A 20,168-nucleotide genomic window follows, 5' to 3' on the forward strand; every position below is an offset into this window, starting at 1 on the left:
GACGGTTGCCGGAGTAAAAGTCCACCGTACTTTGGTAGACAATGGAAATTCGGTCAATTTACTGTACTCACGAACTTTGAGGCAGCTGAAAATATCAGAACGCTACCTCCAATCGTACCTAAGGAAACTACAAGGAATCTCTGGGGATCCTATTGAAGCTCGAGGTCAGATCGTCCTTATTGTGGAGCTGGGCGAAGCTCCTCGCCAAAGAAGGATCCTAGCAGATTTTGTGGTGGTCGATTTGCCATCCAATTATAATGTAATATTGGGACGACCCATTTTGCACGAGCTAAAAGCTGCCACATCAATTTATCATTATTGCATGAAATTTCCCACTCCTTATGGGACAGGAATTATCCGAGGAGATTCAGCTGCTGCAAGGGCCTGCAATGTCGACCTGCCAAGGCCACAAGTCAATATGCTAAGGGGCAGGACGAACATGCAAGCTGGGAAAGCCAGATTGAAGAGACCAATCGTTGCAGATCTCTCGAAGATTGGCATAATTGAGAAGAACCTCAAAAAAGCCACAGATGAGCAACTGTCCTTTGACGAGAAGGAGACAGACCCACATCCTTACCCCAGAGTTCTGGTAATCTTGTTGCCTATGGCTGGGGTAACCATCCCCAAAGTCTTGGTGGATATAGGAAGCGCTTTGAACATCCTATTTAGTAACACCCTTATATGGATGGGTATCCCTGCTAACTTCCTTCGACTATACCCAAATATGATCCTCGGATTAAGCGGAGCCTTGACTTCTGCCAAAGGATCGATCAAACTCAAAGTTGAGTCAGGATTAGTACCCCGACAGGTGAAGATGAACTCCGAGTTCGTGGTATTCGACACTCGCTCCCCTTATGATATTGTGATGAGCCCCTACTCTTCAGCCCGAGAGCATCAGTTTCCCTATATCACTATTCTATCAAATTTCCCATACCCTATGGTGTGGGTGAAGTCAAAGGAAACAGGGAGCTTGTCGAAAGATGTCAATGGAAAGCTTGTACCAGCCATCAACGCAATCCCCCGGGAGTGCATATGGCGAACATATGGGAATTCGAACTCATTCCACTAGACGTGCGGACCAGGATCGAAGGTGGAGAACCCGTCGAAGAACTAGAAGGAGTTTAAGTCTGTGTCAAGGACCCAACAAAGGAGCTCAAAGTCAGGCGCAAGCTGCAGCCTTCAACCCGAAGCGAGATTGTGGCCTTCCTTAGACAAAACCTTGATGTCTTTGCCTGGAATCACGGGGACCTGAGAGGAATAGATCCCAATATCGCATGCTACAAATTATAGGTGGATCCTTCAGTTTGGCTAAAGCAGCAAAAACGACGACCTCTGAACCCTGAAAGATATGAAGCACTCAACAATGAGGTGCAAAAACTGTTGCACAACGATTTCCTCCGTGAGGCGAAATACCCGAGGGTTGCAAATCTGGTCCTTGTGAAAAAACACAACGGAGATTGGAAGGTATGCATAGACTTCACCGATCTCAACAAAGCATGCTTCAAAGACAGTTTTTCTTTGTCAAGAATAGATCAAATGGTGGATGCCACTGCCGGACACGAACTACTCAGCTTCATGGACGCGTATTTCGAATATAACCAGATACCGATGTATGGCCCAGATCAAGAACATACCTCGTTTGTAACTGACCGAGGTCTTTACTGCTACAGAGTAATGCTATTTGGTCTCAAAAATGTTGGCGCCACCTACCAACGACTTGTGAATTCCATGTTTTCCTAGCAGATCGGAAAAACAATGGAAGTGTATGTTGATGATATGCTGGTCAAAAGCATCAAGGTCAAGGACCACTATCAGCACCTGATCGAGATGTTTGATATACTGAGGAAGTATGGAATGAAGTTGAACCCAAGGAAATGTGCTTTCGGGGTCAGCTCTGGAAGGTTCCTAGGTTATATTGTAAACAACCAAGGAATCAAAGCAAATCCTGAAAAAATATAAGTTGTCATCCAAATGAAGCCTCAAACCAAACCCAGAGAGGTACAAAGTTTAATCGGAAGGGTTGCCGCCCTCAGCCAGTTCGTCTCCAAGTCTACGAACTGTTGCAAACCCTTCTTTGACACGTTATGAGGAGGAAAGAAGTTCTAATGGACCAAAGAATGCCAGGACGCCTTTAACAAGCTAAAGAGACAATTAGCTCAGCCTCTGTTGCTTTCAAAACCTAAAGCAGGCGAGGTCCTGAAGCTTTATTTATCTGTTTTAGAGCATGCCATTAGTACCGTTCTAACCCGAGAAGAAAACGACGTTCAACACCCGGTCTATTACGTAAGCAAAGCGCTTCACGAAGCCAAGCTCAGATATTCGCCTGTAGAGAAACTGGCATTCACTCTGTTGATGACAGCACGAAAACTGAGGCCATATTTCTTAGAACACCCCATTGAGGTGCTCACGAACTCTCCATTGAGGCAAACACTGCAAAGACCCGATACTTTAGGTTGGATGGTAAAATGGGCAGTCGAGCTCGGACAATTCGACATCAAATACAGGCCTCGTTCCTCTATCAAGGGCCAAACACTCGTCGACTTTGTCTCTGAGTTCTGCAACATCCCAATCGAGGAACTACAAAAAGAAATCCCATGGAAACTTTATGTCGACGGTTCATCCACAGGAGAACGATTTGGGGCAAGCGTCGTATTAATCAGCCCTGAACATCGCATATTCTGCGAAACCTTGCCATTTGACTTTAAAGCCTCAAACAATGAGGCTGAGTACGAAGCTCTCATTGTCGGAGCAAGGATGGCCCCAGGGTTGGGGATCTCCGACCTAATCATACACAGCGACTCCCAACTAGTCGTGATCAGGTCAACGGTGTATATATGGCGAAAGAAGAAAGAATGGACAACTGCCTACGAGTTGTAAGGAAATAACTTGAAAGGTTCAACACCACCCAAGTCAAATAAATTCCCCGATCTCAGAACGATCACGCTGACACACTGGTCCGCCTAGCCACTAGTGAGAAAATCGAAAAGTTCGATAGCATCCCCGTAGGAAGAATATCTCTACCGTCCACCGAGCTGGCCGAAGTGGTCCTTACGATGATAGAATCCAAACCAACCTGGCAGGAAGAGATCATCACCTACCTAAAAATCGGGAAATGTCCCAAAAACTCTACAGAGGCTAGAAAGCTTCGAATCAGGTCAGTCAGGTACACACTCATGGACGATGTACTATACAAACGGGGATATTCTAAAGGTGTTTGAACGAGGAAGAAGCTCAGCATGCCTAGCAAGACGTTCATGAAGAAATATGTGGAAACCATTTAGGTGGGCTCTCACTAACCCACAAGATCATACGACAAGGATACTTCTGGCCTGCAATAAGACGTGATTCCCTTGAATTTTTCAAAAGATGCAACAAGTGCTAGCGCCTCGACCCCATCATAAATACTCCACCGTGCGAACTAAACCCAGTAACAGCACCTTGGCCCTTTGCAAAATGGGAGGGTCGACCTAATTGGACCTATGCCCATTGGAAAAGGAGGTGTAAAATTCGCCATCGTTGCAGTTGATTACTTTACCAAATGGGTCGAAGCAGAGCCACTTGCCAAGATCACCGAACAAAAAATAATAGACTTTTTTGTGGAAATCAATCATCTGTAGGTTCGGCATACCTTACTCCATTGTTACGGACTATGGAAAACAGTTCGATAACACACGACTTTCAGATTTCTGTGAAGAGTCGGCATCAAGAAACATTTCTCAACGCCAAACCATCCGTAGGCAAACAGCCAAGTCGAAACCATTAACAAGATTATTAAGCACACATTGAAAGCAAAACTCGACTTATTTAAAGGAGGATGGGCCGAAGAACTCCCCAGTGTGCTATGGTATTATTGCACCACTGTAAGGACTAGAATGGAGGAAACCCCGTTCTCACTGGCTTTCGACGTAGAGGCTGTGATCCCGCTAGAAGTTAGCATTCCCTCGCTGCACATAACTGATTCTGACGAAGAAAGGAACCATATAGCTCTTCGTATGGAACTCGACCTAGCCGAGGAAAAAAAGAACAATGCCGAACTCAAAAATGCCGTTTACAAACAGCGGAACGCCAAGTACTACAATCAAAAAGTACGAAAAAGAGAATTCGAGGTAGGATCCCTCGTCTTACGAAAGGTATTTCTCCCCACAAGAGAGGTAGGCAGTGGATGCTTGGGTCCGAATTGGGAAGGTCCCTATCTGATAACGAAGGTCCTACTAAAAGGGGCATACAAACTGGAAGACTTGGGGGATAGACCTTTACCCCATCCTTGGAATGCCAAACACCTTACGTAGTACTATCAGTGAATGGGAAAAGTTCATGACACATAAAGCCCTCTTGTAATGTCAATCGCATCAATAAAAATGGACTTCCTATTTTTGAACATTTTGTTATGCATTTTGTCGAAGCCCTGCTCCATACGCAGGCTGATCTAAGGTCGTTTGTGCTGCGACCCTTAGTGAAAATTCCTCCTAAGGAATCTTACAAAGCCCTGCTCTATACCCAGGCCGATCTAAGGTCGTAAATGCTGCGACCCTTAGTGGAAATTCCTCCTAAGGAATCTTACAAATCCCTGCTCCATACGCAGGCCGATTTAAGGTCATACGTGCTATGACCGTTAGTGAAAATTCCTCCTAAGGAATCTTACAAAGCCCTACTCCATACGTAGGTCGATCTAAGGTCTTAAATGCTGCGACCTTTAGTGAAAATTCCTCCTAAGGAATCTTACAAAGCCCTGCTCCATACGCAGGCCGATCTAAGATCGTACGTGCTGCGACCCTTAGTGAAAATTCCTCCTAAGGAATTTTACAAAGCCCTGCTCCATACTCAGGCCGATCTAAGGTCGTACGTACTGCGACTCTTAATGGAAATTCCTTCTAAGGAATCCAACAAAGCCCTACCCCTAACGCAAACCGATCTAAGGTTATTCTACGAAATTCTTTCTAAGGAATTCTACAAAATTAAGCAGGCCGATCTAAGGTCGCATGTACTACGACACTTAGACGAAATTCCTACTAAGGAATTCTCAAAGCCCTGCTCCATACGCAGGCTGAGCTAAGGCTGTGTACGGTACTACACTTTGTAGAAATGCCCAATGCATAAGCCTCGTTTGGAAAGCAAGTGCTGCACAACTAGGTCAAATTCATTCGAAGCAATTCTTCATGCTACTATGACACTCATACAAATTTAGCTAAGCTTGTGAGGTATTGTCACATATAAATGAGATCACTATTAAAGAAACCATATTGAGCATAAACAGTCATCCATTCCAAACAAAATGGCATGAAACATCAAAACGAAGTTCACTAATAAGCCAAAACATATTACAAAACTAAATACCAAACAATGTTTTCAATACCCAAAAAAAAAAAAAAAAAGACCTCCTAGGGGTCTTGGGGGGCTGGGGTACTACCCTCAACATCTTGGATAACTGGTAGTATCCAGACTCCAGCAACCTTAGACAATTTCCACAGCTCCTCCTTCTACCTCTCCAGCGCTTAATCCAGAAAGACCACGTCAATGTCAGGCCTCTCCTTCCTGATGTGCCCCACCAGCTCCTCCAGTGCTACCACGTAGACATCCTGGGCTACGACGTCAAACTTGAGGGACTCCTTCCAAGCCTCCACCGCTCTATTAGCCTTGGTCTCAGCCTCTTCAGCCCTTCTCGTGGCCTCTCTTGCCCTTTCGTTGGCCTCTTGCACTTTCTGGATGGCCTCCCTAACCTTGCCACGCTCCTCATCAGCCTGAGCTCTGGCTTCTTCCTCTGAGGCCCTCAAGGCCTTGATCTCTCCCATCAGTTTTTCCTCGACGTCGATCTCGGAGTTCAGCTCGATCCCCATCTAATTCAGCTTCTCTTCATATTCCTTTTCCTTCAGAGCAAACTGGGCCTCGATGCTGTTATAAAGACTAAAGGCCTGATCTTTTGCCTCTATAAGCTTGTCCAGCTCAGACTTCACCTGTTGTTCAAAAATCAAGTAAGTCAATAAAATAGTTGCTAAAAAAAAAAAAAAAACACCATAAAGTAGGAAGTATACCTTGTCCGCCACTGCCATCATGTATAAAATTGATCAGTGACCATGGAGTTGAGTAGTGACCAAGGCCTCACCAATGGGCATCTCATTCAAATAGCCCTGCTCTCTCTCACCCCAGCTCCGGTAAGCAGATTAGCTGACTCCCTCAATGGTGAAGTGAGAGCGGCAGTCACCTCCCTGGAAGGAGAAGGAGCTCGGAGATAATCAAGAAATATCTTTGATCGGTGTCGCACCAAACTCTCCAAGCTTGGTCTCTGTAAATCTGGGCACCTCTTTTGCGAGTTCACAGAATTGGTCCCGATAGCAGAGGGTGCAACTGGGGATAGCAAAGAAGGCGACGACAGAGTAGGAGACGGGCTCGGTAAAGGCATAGCCTCAGGAATCCTCAGTGCTACCGAGGGCGCAGATCGGTTCCTCTTCAGTGGAACCTCCTCCTCCACCTCTTCAGAATAGCTCTCCGACTGTTCTGGGACATCTCTCTTTTTTCCTTTGGCCGCAGCAGCTGCCTTTGCTGCCTTATAGCCCCGCATCTCATCTTGATGAGCTGAGATAATAGTGAAACGCTCAATATATATACCACAATCGCGAATGAGGGTTAAAATATTACCCAAATTGGAAGGAGTCGAATTTGAAGCTCGTACTTACACCAAGCCGACCCGGAATAAGTTCGAATCTGAGATCACAAACTTACAGGAACTTTGCCTTTTGGGTAACGATCTTATTACCTCAGCTCGTCTCTACGTATCTTTGGTTAACGTCTCCTTCTTGTAATCTGCACAAAGGAAAAATACCTAGGTTAGTACTTCGTCAACATACGTCTTGCTAAAAGACTAAAGCCCAAAAACACTTACATAAAGAATGATAGAGCCTGGGGACCACGTTTTCTCTATTCACCTCGGCAGAATAAAACTGCCACTCTCCCGATACATAGAACCACTCTTCCTTCCATTTCTTAATTGAGGAAGGGGTGTCTAACACCAGAGAACCTCCCTTCCTGGGCCTAACGCTTGTGTACCACCAACCTGAGTTCTTTCCATCTTCCTTAAAAGTAAACAGAGAGTCGAACTGCTGGACACTAAGCTCGGGATTTCCCATTTGGTCCCACGGAATAAGGGTGGCGATTAAGGTTCGCCACCCGTTAGGGCATAGCTGCGTGGGAGCTATGCCCCAGAAAGAAAGGAATTTACGAATCGCCATAGGAAAGGGAAGTCTAAGGCCAGCTTGAAGCATAGCTAAGTTCAGAGCAACGCATCTCTTAGGAGGAGTGTCAGCCCGGTCAGATGGTTCTGGTATTATCATCACTACCGAATTAGGGATAGCGTATTTAGCTCACCAGCTGGCTAACATATCCCCTGTTATGATCGACCTGTAAGAACTCGCCTCCCACTCTCCAGAATTACTCTCCTCAACATCTTTATTGGATCTACATTCTCCCTTGGAACCCTCACATCTAAAGTCCATGACAGGACGTCCTAAGTTGATTGGGTTAATTATGGAAATAGAAATAGGGGTGAAAACTTCCCTACAACTAGAGGACGAACTCGTCGAAAGGGGGACTGTCTATTCCTGCTGGTTTCCCCAGGAATGAAGTCTAGACTCGTCCGAACTCATGTATAAACTAGGAAACAAAGTACAAACTGAAAGGAGGAAGAAAAATAAGAACAGAATAATACATGGGAAATGAACTGGGAAAACGACCTCACTCGAAAATGGAAAAATGAACCTAGGAGATTTCCCGAATATTTGAGAGAGAATAAACCAGTGAAATAGGAGGCGAACTGACTGGCCAAAAGGAATTTAAAGAAAATGAAACTGAGAGGGCACGATCTGAATCGTCTATCCAGAAATGAGGGGAAAATCAACGACTCAGAAGCCTGAGAAACCAAAACGACGTAGTTTTAACCAAGCTTGCTGAAGAAGCTACTTACAAATATCGTACAGCTCACCCCGTCAAAAGATGACACTTGGTGCAGCAATGAATGCACTTCTTGGAGAAAGCATCACTAAGTTCAGCCCCCCTTGCGGCAGAATTGACCTGGGGGTAACAGTTGACAACCGAACTCTGATCTAAGTTAAAACAATTCGCTAACCCTACCTCAGGCAAATGGGAGTTCAGTTCCTACTCCCAAGTCGGGCAATCCCGCCGTTATCTCAGAAAAATATCATGATTACCTCTTGTCACATCACCCTATCAATCAAATACACTTGCCGCAGGTGACATCATCGCCGCCCAAAACTACCAATCCTAAGTCCTAATCCTCAAGCCCCTTGCAGGTCATCATTACCTGGGGAAAACATTGACACATGGCCACCAGCCTCATCGACCAATCATAGAAGAATTAGACGACCCGAGTTTCGAGTTTGGTACTGTTGCTGATTTGATGTGATTTCAGCTGAAATTATGTATAAATAGTTGAATATGACTCTTGTAAAGGGTAAGTGAATTCATATAATAACTCATGACAATTACACTTTCTAAACATATTTTGTGATCTTTTTCAACAATAAATCACATTTTTTCTTAAAGTTGGCTTAAGATTAGCCTTACTAATTTTGACGTCAACAGATTTCAATAGTTTTTATGATTTATGTGATTAGAAATGATGCCTGGTTGTGATTAATGTGTTCTTTTGTATTTGTTAATTCTCATAGAGATATATGAAATTCGTACATCTACACAAGCAAATATAGTCTTTAACTTGATTATAGAAATGAAATTGGATAATTAGACGATGAAGTCAAAATCCTAGTACTTCCTCAAATTCAAGTTTCCAAAAATTAATTTAGCAATAGTTTTCATTGTTTTTACTTCACTCTTTGCCTTTCAACTAAATAGTTGTTAAAATGACCAAATCATTGTGCATATGTTCTTAACAATTCAATTAAGTATTAATTCGTTTGGACGCAAATAAGCTAATTGTGGTGACGCTTCTCATCTTCTTATTACTTATTCGTGACCCATAAACTCGCAGTATTGAGTCATAGATAACGAACAATGAAAACACTTCTGCTTAATTCAATACTCTGTTCTTTTGTATGGAAGACACACATACTTCTTTGGTTTCAATTTCATTTAATACATGCCACAAATGGTGTTAAATTTGAACTACACAAGTGGCAATTTTCTTGCCACGAATATGTGTGAAGTGAATTAAGGACAGGCTCTTTTGTTGCCTCAAATGTCTCATTTTGCCTCGTCCAAAACCACATGCTAATACCAATAACATATAAATAGATGTTTCCATCTTATAATTAATCCCAAAACACCAAGAAACCATATTTTGATTATTCTTTCACATATTTAATTATCTTTTGCTGATAATCATAATAACAAAATGAGTCAAGAACAACCTACGAAGCCTGAATCTCAGGAAAATCCTCATGACCAAGGCAATGCTGCTGCAACAATGCAATCAGCCGAAAATTGTATGTTAGGTCAAGTACAGAAAGGAGGTCCGGCAGCCGTGATGCAGTCCACCGGCAGCAGCAACACGGGCTGCAATATAGTTGCTGATAAAGGTGTAGTAATCACTGAGATTAATGTGCCTGACAAGCGGATAATCTCCGAATCAATTGGTGGACAGGTTTTTTCTTCCACACAATTAATTTTTTTCCTAAACTTTAATGGATTGACTACAACAAATATTTCTTCCATTGTTTTCATGGGGTTTGTTAGCAATTGACATATTTAATTTTATCCCCAATGCAAGGTTATTGGGCAAGACATTCTACCAGCTCTACTTGCCCCAGAAACTGTGGATGAACAAAGAGGCAACATCACAATTGGTGAAGCACTTGAAGCCACTGCATTGACAGCAGGACACAAGCCTGTTGACTATAGTGATGCAGCCGCAATACAAGCTGCCGAAGTGAGGGCAACTGGCCGTACCAATATCGTGCCCGGAGGTGTAGCTGCTGCTGCACAATCTGCAGCAACTCGTAATTCTCGTATGACAAGGGACGAGGATAAAACCAAATTGGGCGACATTCTTACAGTGAGTCTCAATTTTGGAAGGCTATATACTTGTTAGTAGTTTCATATATCCACTCGTGCACAGGTTGATGACCTATTTCATCAAAAAGTTTTTAAGTTATTAGAGAGGCATCAACTCTTAGATTCATTTTTCATTGTAGGCTTAACACATGCACAAGTTTTCATAAATTGGTGACAGCAACACTTAAACTTAGAGCTTTTACTTGTGCTGACTTAAAATATTATATCGAACTATCTTATCTAAAAGTTTTAGCTAACCGAGGGAAATTCATACGGAGTATTTTAAATTCATTTTGCTTCTTATTACTATAGGAACATTTTTATATATACGTAGTACAATGAGCAAGATTTTAATTTCGTTGCTTTCCTATTTGACAGGATGCAAGCTCAAAGTTACCCTCGGATAAACCAGTGACGCGTCGAGATGCTGAGGGGGTGATAGGCGCCGAGCTGAGAAACGATCCCAATCTGTGCACTCGTCCGGGGGGCGTAGCAGCCTCTTTGGCTGCAGCTGCAAGGCTTAACCTGAGTAACATTCGATCTCCCACTCAGCAGGATAAATAATCTCATTTCTACACCCTTTGCATGGGTTCTATTCCCGGGTTTATTAGGGTCAACTCTAAATGAACACCAATTTTTTGAGGTAAGCTTGATCGTACACCTATAATGGTGGCATTTGAGCATATATTCAATTTAAAGTTATTATTATTTTCAGATATTTGTTTCCTTTTGTGGGAATACTACATTGTATTTATTTTTCTTCTTCACTTGGGAAACTAAAAGGTGCTTATTGTTTTGATGATGTATTTTATTTTAGTGTTTGCATATCTGTGACGAATGAATTATTTATCCATCTCTATTCAATTCATTGCTACTAAGTGAAATTCATTGCATTCACACAAGGAGAACATGAAAATTCATTTTCAAAGAAAAGTGGCCTTTATATTTCATAATTCGAAATTGCTTAAACTCTTTAATACTCTAGACCATATATAGGAATAGAATTAAAGAACAATACACATAATTAATGAAAATTTACAATGATGTCCAGTCGAGTACATCGTACCAAACAAAACAAACACGTTCTTGTACAATTGGTTAGGGATAGGATCCAATGACTTCCATTTGCAACTTTCTGAGACCAAGAGAATGTTTAAAGTAATGTAAACTTGACCAAGTGAGCTCTAGAAATAAAAGGAAGTTCAAAGATATCAAAATGATGAGTTAGTCAAAATATAACTTGATTAAGCAAAAGTTTTTATTGGATAGAAGAATTTGTGACGGTGAAGGAAAAGCTCGTCATTGGCCGAGAGTTTTTAAAGAAGTTACGTAATCATTTTGAACTCTTCTTCTAAAAGGAGGTGGAAGTTATTTGAGCATCTTGAACTCTCCTTCTATAAAAGGATATGGGATAAGGTTATTGCCTCAATTGACTTCTTCTACTAAAAGAGGTTAAGGAAACTTACTTGATCAACTTGAACTCTTAGTTTTTTTCCTATAAATAGATGTATTGTTATGTATTATAACTATTGGGTAGAAGAGAAAATTGTAAGGTTTGTATAAGAGAGTTATTGAGAGAAAATAGCTCTATTGTATGAAATATATGTTGTGAGATTTATGAAAATTTGTTTATTTGAATGAAAAGTGATATTAAATCACAACTTCCATCAGTAAAAACTCCAAAGCATCATTTATGGCATTTCTAGTCCCCACCAATGCCTCCTCCAGCTAAGAAATTTGAATAAAGCTGCAGAGCCCGGAAAAAAAAAACCGGGCTCCAATCCAAGGTCGAGGTGGCCAAATCTCGGCCCCTGGATGTGTATGTGGGGGCCCCCACATGAAAATGATCAATCACCTCGGCCCTGGAGCAGAATTCTGCAGCATGATTCAAGAAATTTATCATGTCTTTGTACCTTATTATTCTTTCTTCAGCTTCACGCGGAGTTTCGAATATGACAATCTTCTCGACCAGTCACCCAACAACTAAATCCTTTTATGTCTACTTGGATCTAATAATAAGATTTTTATGCTCGCTGGAGCATTGACAACTGCAAGGATATACAGCAGAAAACATCCAGTGTGTAAAGACAGGTAATTATATCCAAATACAACAAAATAGCTTTCCGGTTCATGTGCATATGATCAAACTCGTGACTCAAATTTTAATTTATTTTATCGTCGTCTAAATATAGGAGAAAAATTAGTTGCAAGAACTATCGTAGAATAATAAAATGTAGAAAAAAAATTTATCGATTAAGACTCATGACAACATGATGTCCTAAAGTGAAATTAAACTGCTGCGATTTCTTTGGACAATCACTCTCAGGATACAACGTTCGGATCACCTATGCAGCAATCACAAATAATTTTTAGAACTCTTAATAATACTTCATAATAATATCTCAAAATACTAGAAGAATGTTAAAACCAATTTTATAGAAATTACAGAACAACAATTTCATTATGGTTTTTCCAAGAAAAGGAAGGGATTTATATAGTTGAAAGAAATAATAACTTCCACTATTAATAAGTTTGAATTAAAAAGGGCAAAAAAAAAAAAAAAAATTGTGGTTCGTGGAATGTGATTCGAACTACCGACCTCCATATAAATTCCACTCTCTTGTTCTTCTCGTTCAATATGCCCATCATTATCTAACATAAGATACTTAGAATATTTATTAATTTTATAGTTGAATTTTACCTAATTAAATATACCTAGGACTTATAACTAGTGGTTTTTGTTAATGAAGTGGGAGAAAGAAGTGCGTCATGTAGGAGAAGTAATAAAGAAAAAGATTGATAGGATCCTATGCAGTAAGAAGAGCTCAACAATGGAATAAACTGTTATTTCTTTGAATGAAATACTGGAAATGAGATGAGGAAGAGATCCAAGGCATTCGATAGGCCTGGTCTCTCCCCACAAGACTCAATAGAAACGTGAATAATGAAATAGCCTACCCTCCCGTTACATTTATAGACATATCCCTCCGCACTCAATTCCCTAATTTACCCGTCTTAACTAACTAACTAACTAACCACATTTTCCCATTTCTTTCTTCTCACATATGTGAATTTAACTAGGGGTCTATCGAAGATCCGATGTTAAAATAAGATGTCTGCAAAACATAATCATATTGACATTCAGAATTGAAATTTCATTAGAATTTGGAAAATGTTACACAAATTTCTACTAAGAGTTGAGAAACTAGAGACAAACAAAGCCATCTAATCTATCGGAATGGGGCAAGAGGATTAGGACTGCGTGGTGGTTTCGAGCTTTTAAGCTCTTTACACACATTATCTAACATGTTTAAAAAATCTCTTACAATTACAAAAATTCGAAGTGGATTCGATTCATCTTTGCTCACGTCTCCATGAAAATATTCGGTCATTTGTCGTACGTGTAATAGGACTCCATTCTCATCTTCTTGCAATTCCTTTAACTTCATCTCAGCATTTTCGAGGAATGATCTCATTGAGTTCACAAAGTTCCCATTTTCACCCTCCATTTCGAGGATATTGTGTACTAGATGTTGCACTTTACTCATTCCATCTGATAAATTTGACACAGAACTTGCAAGAACATCCAAGTCTATTGTAGCCATCTTCTTAACATTGCAAAGTTCAGTACTTAAACCAGATACAAGATCTAAACCCATTCTCCTGTAACTTTCCTCCTTATCGTCGATTTTTGAGTTCTTGCTCCTTTGGTTGATCTTGCCTATGATGCTCTCTGATACTCGTAATCCTTCTGATCGGATAATTTCTTGAACGACGAAATGAAGAAGTGTTGTTTTTCCATCTGTTCCCTTCACATCAGCAAGTTTAAGAAGTGCGTCAAGCTTGAAAGCTGTTGCTCCTCCTCGTATTGTTCCAACATTCATCCTGTTTCCTGTTTTAAGCACTGCCTCGAGTAGTTTTAAGAAGAGTCGACTTGATTTGAGCTCCTTGCAAGCCTCCTAAAAAAATTTCAGACGTGGTAATTTTTAGAATATTATACTTTTTAATTGTGGAAAATTGTATGATTGAACTGTTACCTCAAGCATTGAGAAGGATTTTCTGAGATGAAGAACCTCGTCTTCAAAAGTTTCCCGATAAAGCATCGCTTCAATTCTTAAAAACGCGAATGGCACCTTAAGCATTGCTTTGACTAACTTCTCTGCTGATCCCAATTCAGCAATGTCTCCTTTGTAGTTTGCAAGCTTAGCCTCCTCTTCATCAGTAGGCACCATCTTTGTAAGTGCCTCTAAATCTTGCAATGACAATCCATCCCCTGTTTTGAAAAAGTTGTAAAAATTATAATCAAAGCTTCTTAGTTCTTACTACATAGCTCTATTATTTGATTGTCAGAAAATAATTGACGTTACTTACCTTGAATTAGTGCTGAACATACTTGTTCTGTGGAAACATTCAAGGCTTTCGAAAGTATAGTTATATTTTGTAGTCTCTTAGGCTCCAGGACATGCTTGCTTGGAGATGGGGTTTTACTTTTAACATCATCATTCTTCATCGTATTTTGCAGGTTGTAACCGAAAAGTGATTCAATCATTACCTCATCAAACCTGTGCAAAATCTTGTAATCATAAACATGTTGTACAAAGGAAAAAATCATTTTCAAAATGTAGAGAATAAAAAGGCTTACTCGAATGAGCTTGATCGCAGCTTGTCCCACACTGTCGAACGATCTGTTGCAGCTCTAACTTTGTCCCAATGAAGCGGTTTAAGCTTTGGCAATGGGGCTCCGTCTTTGCCCATTGGCGTATACTGAGTGAGATGAGATGGGGGAGGAGGTGGGATTTTAAGAGGGTTGGCATTTCCTTTTGGAAAAGGAGGAGGGCACGGTGGTGGAGGAATTCCTGCCGGAGCTATGGGAGGAACCGGTGGAGGATGGGGTAATGATAATCCAATATGTGGGGTTTTGTTTGATTCTGATGAATATGAGCACAAAAGGTTAGGTACCGTCTTTGTTGAAGAAGGGATAGACTTAGAAGGACAAATATATTCGACCGGTGGAGGAGAGGGTGGCGGTGGAGAAAACGATGACTGGCTCGGGGACAAGGGAGGTTCTGATTTGGGATGTGAAATTTGAATTGGTTTCTCTGTTGTTGTGTCTACAGAACAATGTGATAACTTTGATTCATTCTGGGAGAAAATTTCTGAGTTGTCACTAAGACTACTTCCCGAGGCATTCGAAAGTCTAGCATGGGATGAATGTGAATCACAGACAGAATGAAAAGATTCATCATCAGAGGAATTAGCGTCCTCGGGAATAAATTTATCGTCGATAGAATGACCTTCTTCAGGAATTACTTTTTCACCGCACGAAGAAGAGTAATGGCCATCGAATTCATACTTATATTCAGAAATTTCACAAGCAGGGATTATTTCTCCAATATCATCCTCACATTCTGATTTTACGAGTTCGTTAACTGGTTCTTCACTCTCTTGCATTGTACAATTTATCGTGCTTTGATTCGAGTATGTGTTTTGAGTGTCGGAATTCAGTTTCGAGCAATATTTATCCGGTTCTAACGCAGTTTCTAAGGAATTAAGGTAAAAAAGGTCAGGGCCTGGATCAGAACTTACCTTTTTCACAGAGCTTTGGGAACTCACATACTTTGATTTACCAGTGATTCCTGCCTCAGTGCTGAATACAGATATGGTCCTTTTCGATATTTTTTTTTGTCTTCCGGAATTCCGGCAGCTCCAGAAGAGCCCAATGGCACATAATAATAGAGAGGTAACTCCAACAGAAACAAGAACTGCTGTCAAAACTCTTGTAGAAGTACCCTTATCATCCTTTTCAATCTTGTGCGTCGAAGACATCGGCCGATGATGGTGATGCGAGGGAAGTAGAGGACGTCCATGCGGATGCGGCACCGGAGTAGGAGCTGGAGAATCAGTCGCAAAGTTGAGTTCCTGGGAAGGTCCCGGGGCCGGTGCCGGTGCCGGTGTCGGTGAGTAAGCATTTATGTGGAAGCTCTTAAGTCCCAACAAAACTCTAAATTTCTCCAAAATCAAGGCCTTTTGATCTTCATTTCCATACACTCCTGGTGGATTGAATGACGCTTTTACAATCAAATTGTGGGTACAATGATACGACGTGAGAACGAAAATGATGACAAAAATTACGTGGAGAATCTGAAAAACATGACCCATGTTCTTGAACCATAAGAAAACTTTCACAACTTTTTGGCCTATAAATCTATCTCATTTCTACAATATTTTTTCTGCTTAAAATGTGATACAGATTTGTTTTTGGAAGGTGAGAAATATGGTGAAGATGAAATGTAGTAGTGTCTTTAATGCTACTCCAAGGAACCCCTGACCCTGCAGTTGTAGGTGTTCTGGACCTTCTTCTTATCTCTTCTCTCCTCCATTAATTCTCCTTTGAGCACTGTTAATATTTGCTACATCACATTCTACTTTAGGGCAGTCTTTCAAATAATACAAAAGCTCGTTTTAAATCTTCCAATAGATACAATCGATTTTAAATTTATTGAGAATCGAGCTTAGTTTTTTTTTTTTTTTGTGATTGATTACTCGAGCACTTGCTCTGTTTTGTTTAGTTAAGTAAGGACTTTTGGGGCTCAAGAACTTTTCAGGATGTGAATTAGATTCATGGGACTTGCATTTGAATCCAGATTTCTGTAGCTAAAAGTCATGATTCAAGCTAAAAGTGTTTATGGGTGGGCCCAAATTTGTTGGATTTGCGTTGCATTTGATGGTGTAAGTTCTCCAACCTGGGGTTTATTTTTGTTAGATAGGGACAAACATGGTCCATCACTTTCTCATGTGATCTTCCCACTCAGTGTTTAATAATGATCTACTATCTAACTAATATTTCGTATTGGATTAGACCGAACAATAGAATAAACAAAGTATGTGTGTATATATATATATATATAAACATCAATGATCAAATAAGCTAAGTTTTTTTGGTGCACAATAATCCGAAAAATAAGGCATTATTTGCCATCCTTTAATAAAATAAATTGTTTGCTAAAGTAACATTTTTCACCATACATTCACACAATAAAATATTTTACACACAAATCAATAAAGTTTTTTTAAATTTTAACCACACATTCTCCAAAAATTATTATTCAGAACTCTATATTTTCTCCCAAAATGGGAGACAAACAAGCTCTAAGTCTTCACTTCTTTTTCTTCTTTAAAACTCGTTTGGGAAGTGTTTAAAAACTGTTTATATTATAATTATAAATAAGTGTTGAGTAAGCAATTAATATAATAGTACTTGTAAATTCCACAAAATAAGTGGATACAAAGTGATTTGACATTTTATAAATCAACATTAGTCAAACATAGGCTTAGCATAGTCAAAAACTATCAATCAAACAAACCCATAAATACTTTGCAAGATCTTGGTTTGGATAATGAAAGGGTAGGTATATGCTATATTGCTTTGAGTCAAATTTCACACCTTTTCCAATTAGTAGGTTCAAGAGATTTTGTATTTAGTGTTGTTTTTAGGCTGACAAGTTGACAATTATGGCAGTCTAATTAGAAATGGTACCAAAACCTAGTTGTTTTGTCTCTAATTGCCTAACATCATGTGTGCGTGAAAGAGAGAGAGATGTGAAACCGACAATACAGTGACATATTAATAGAGGTTGCAGTGTACAAATTGGCTTGTCTTGACCGCTTCGGCCGGGCTATCCTAAGGCAATGCCATGTAGCTCATAGCTCTCGCAACATGATGACACCGTTGAACCATGTGGCACAATTATTGGAACAAAAATGCTTCTTGGACAGGCTTAATCGACAGACAAGAAACAGGGATTCAAAAAATCTGATATGGCACGTGAAATTGGAGGGAACTTATACCGCACGTGAGGGATGCGTGAAAGGTGAACCAACAAAACCTAGAGCACGAAATTAATTGAATTTCGAACCAAAACAACGCTTCCTTCTTGCAATAATTCTGGACAGGCTTGGTGGTGCAATTGGCATATTGCAACCCGGCAATAATTTCTGGACAGGCTTGGTGGTGCAATTCCAACGACGCGTGAGAGGTGAACCAAAACCTAGGACACGAAATTAATTTTATGCACCCTTAACACGACGCTTCCTTCTTGCAATAACTCCCGCTGTTGACATTTTCTGGACAGGCTTGGTGGTGCAATCCGGCGACAAACCTAGCGGGATTGTTATTGGAAATCTTATGCCCATGTTTGAAGATTTTTTTTTTCCGAGAAAATATATTTTGAAAAAAATAGTGATCTTTTTTTTTTTTTGAGAGAAAATGATTGAAAAATAGAAAAAGATTTTAAATTTACATGTAAATTTATTTTATTAAACGATGTATGATTGAAAATATGTCTCGAACAATATGGACTTCAATACAGTAATTGGAAAATTTTATCCATCACTTGTTAAAATGTCAAATCCCTCGAATCAATAAATTTGTCTTTCCACTTTCACCAAGTAGGCATGTCAAAATAACTGTTCTGCCCCCTCCTGCAGTTTTCCAAATCCTATCCAATTTATTTCCTTGCGTGGTCATAATGAAGTGCATATTGGTCATTGCAACAAAAATTGGTTCTGGAGGTGATAGGCTAGAAGTCAACATTTTTATCAATGGTACGCCAACGCTATAAATTATTTCATTTGGACCCACATTTTTGCATCAAAGAACCGCTAAAAATTTGTACGAGCCCTAAATATAGAGTTTGTTTGGTTTGGATCAAAATCTGATTTAATTTAATCTAAAGTAAATAATTAATATTAATTACATTTTTTATGGGTCCCACAAACATTTCAACTGCATATTTTAAAAACTTCTATCACAATCTACTAAAAAATCTAATTTTAATTCACACCAAACACCTCTATAATTATTTTAGTTATGTTAAATGACTTTTTTTGGCAACTGTTCGTTGTTTTTGTAAATTTTTGAAGAGAACCAATTTAGTTGTACTAAAGAAAAATAATTATTTGTTGAGAAAATTATGTTACGCCTTCTACGACGAGACTGCATATCACTATTACATGGCAACCAATTAGCAAGTCAATCAAGTTTGCGCTCCACTTCACTGATCAAGGGGATGCATTACTTCCGTCCAAGTGCCATGAAGAAGCCGACCCTCCATGGTCTAGGCAAGGTGTTACGCATGCTGTAGGGGGATATCCAAGACAATTAGCCTTTTTACTAATGGAAAGCATCTCCCCACCTCACCTCTTCCGCAAGATCTTCAGCACTAGATCTTTCATGACTGATGTCACCAGGCTTGGAGCGATGACAATTAGCTTATAGCTCTCGCAGCATGATGACACCGTTGAACCATGTGGCACAAGTATTGGTAATGTTAAGCCCATGTTTGAGGAATTTTTTTTTTTTTTTTTTTTGGAGAAAATGTATTTTGAAAAAAACAATTATTTTTTTTATTTTTTTTGGAGAATATGATTAAAAAATAGAAAAATATTTTTAGTTTACGTGTAAAATTATTTTATTAAAAAATGTATGATTGAAAATAAGTTTTGAAGAAAATGGACTTCAATGCGAAAATTGGAAAACTTTATCCATCACTAATTAAAATGTCACATCCCTCGAATCAATAAATTCGTCTTTCCACTTTCATCGAGTAGGCATGTCGAAATAACTGTTCTACCCCTTACTGCATTTTTCCAAATCCTACCCAATTTATTTCCTTGCGTGTGTTAAGAGATAAAAATTCTATATCTGTTAAATACAGAAATATTGACCAACTTAAAAAGGTTTTGGGCTACTCCTTTTAATAAAGTTGACCTTTTAAGATGGAATTCCAACATTAACATGGTATCAGAGTCCATTAAATTCCAACGAGCTATTTAATCCGATTAAGACTCAATAAATGAGCATACGGATTTCAAGATTGATATGCTCAAACGAGCCACCATCTTGCGGAAGCATGTTAAGGAATAAAAATTTCACATCTGTTAAATACCGAAATATTGACCAACTTAAAAAGATTTTGGGTTATTCCTCTTAAAAAAATTGACAATTTAAGATGGAACCCCAACTATTAACAGTGTGATCATAATGAAGCGCATATTGGATATTGCAACAAAAATTTGTTTGGAGACGATAGGCCTAGAAGTCAATATTTTCATCAATGGTATGCCAACACTATAAATTATTTTATTTG

At 39.7% G+C, this 20,168-nt stretch overlaps 2 protein-coding genes across 2 annotated transcripts; one reads left to right on the forward strand and one right to left on the reverse strand.

The window, feature by feature from the left end:
• The first annotated feature begins 9,361 nt into the window (after window positions 1-9,361).
• On the forward strand, window positions 9,362-10,808 carry LOC111379763 (late embryogenesis abundant protein 47-like). The gene is made up of 3 exons (XM_023003205.1): window positions 9,362-9,610; window positions 9,737-10,021; window positions 10,399-10,808. Exons 1-3 carry the CDS (start codon window positions 9,362-9,364, stop codon window positions 10,582-10,584), a joined length of 720 nt encoding a protein of 239 aa, XP_022858973.1. The 3' UTR covers window positions 10,585-10,808.
• Window positions 10,809-13,160: 2,352 nt separating this feature from the next.
• Window positions 13,161-16,526, reverse strand: LOC111389531 (formin-like protein 11). The gene is made up of 4 exons (XM_023014465.1): window positions 14,663-16,526; window positions 14,392-14,582; window positions 14,058-14,293; window positions 13,161-13,979 (listed from the first exon to the last, which is right to left on the reverse strand). The coding sequence occupies exons 1-4, from the start codon at window positions 16,177-16,179 to the stop codon at window positions 13,251-13,253; spliced, it is 2,673 nt and encodes an 890-aa protein (XP_022870233.1). The 5' UTR covers window positions 16,180-16,526; the 3' UTR covers window positions 13,161-13,250.
• Window positions 16,527-20,168: the final 3,642 nt, after the last annotated feature.

This window comes from Olea europaea, chromosome 3, assembly GCF_002742605.1.
Source record: "Olea europaea var. sylvestris chromosome 3, O_europaea_v1, whole genome shotgun sequence".
Lineage (NCBI taxonomy): Eukaryota > Viridiplantae > Streptophyta > Magnoliopsida > Lamiales > Oleaceae > Olea > Olea europaea.

Coding starts and splice junctions, on each gene's coding strand:
- LOC111379763 (XM_023003205.1), top strand. CDS start 9,362: ATGAGTCAAGAACAACCTACGAAGCCTGAATCTCAGGAAAATCCTCAT. Junction 9,611..9,736: donor CCGAATCAATTGGTGGACAG/GTTTTTTCTTCC, acceptor CCCCAATGCAAG/GTTATTGGGCAAGACATTCT. Junction 10,022..10,398: donor AATTGGGCGACATTCTTACA/GTGAGTCTCAAT, acceptor CCTATTTGACAG/GATGCAAGCTCAAAGTTACC.
- LOC111389531 (XM_023014465.1), bottom strand. CDS start 16,179: ATGGGTCATGTTTTTCAGATTCTCCACGTAATTTTTGTCATCATTTTC. Junction 14,583..14,662: donor CTGCGATCAAGCTCATTCGA/GTAAGCCTTTTT, acceptor GATTTTGCACAG/GTTTGATGAGGTAATGATTG. Junction 14,294..14,391: donor ATGTTCAGCACTAATTCAAG/GTAAGTAACGTC, acceptor TTTTCAAAACAG/GGGATGGATTGTCATTGCAA.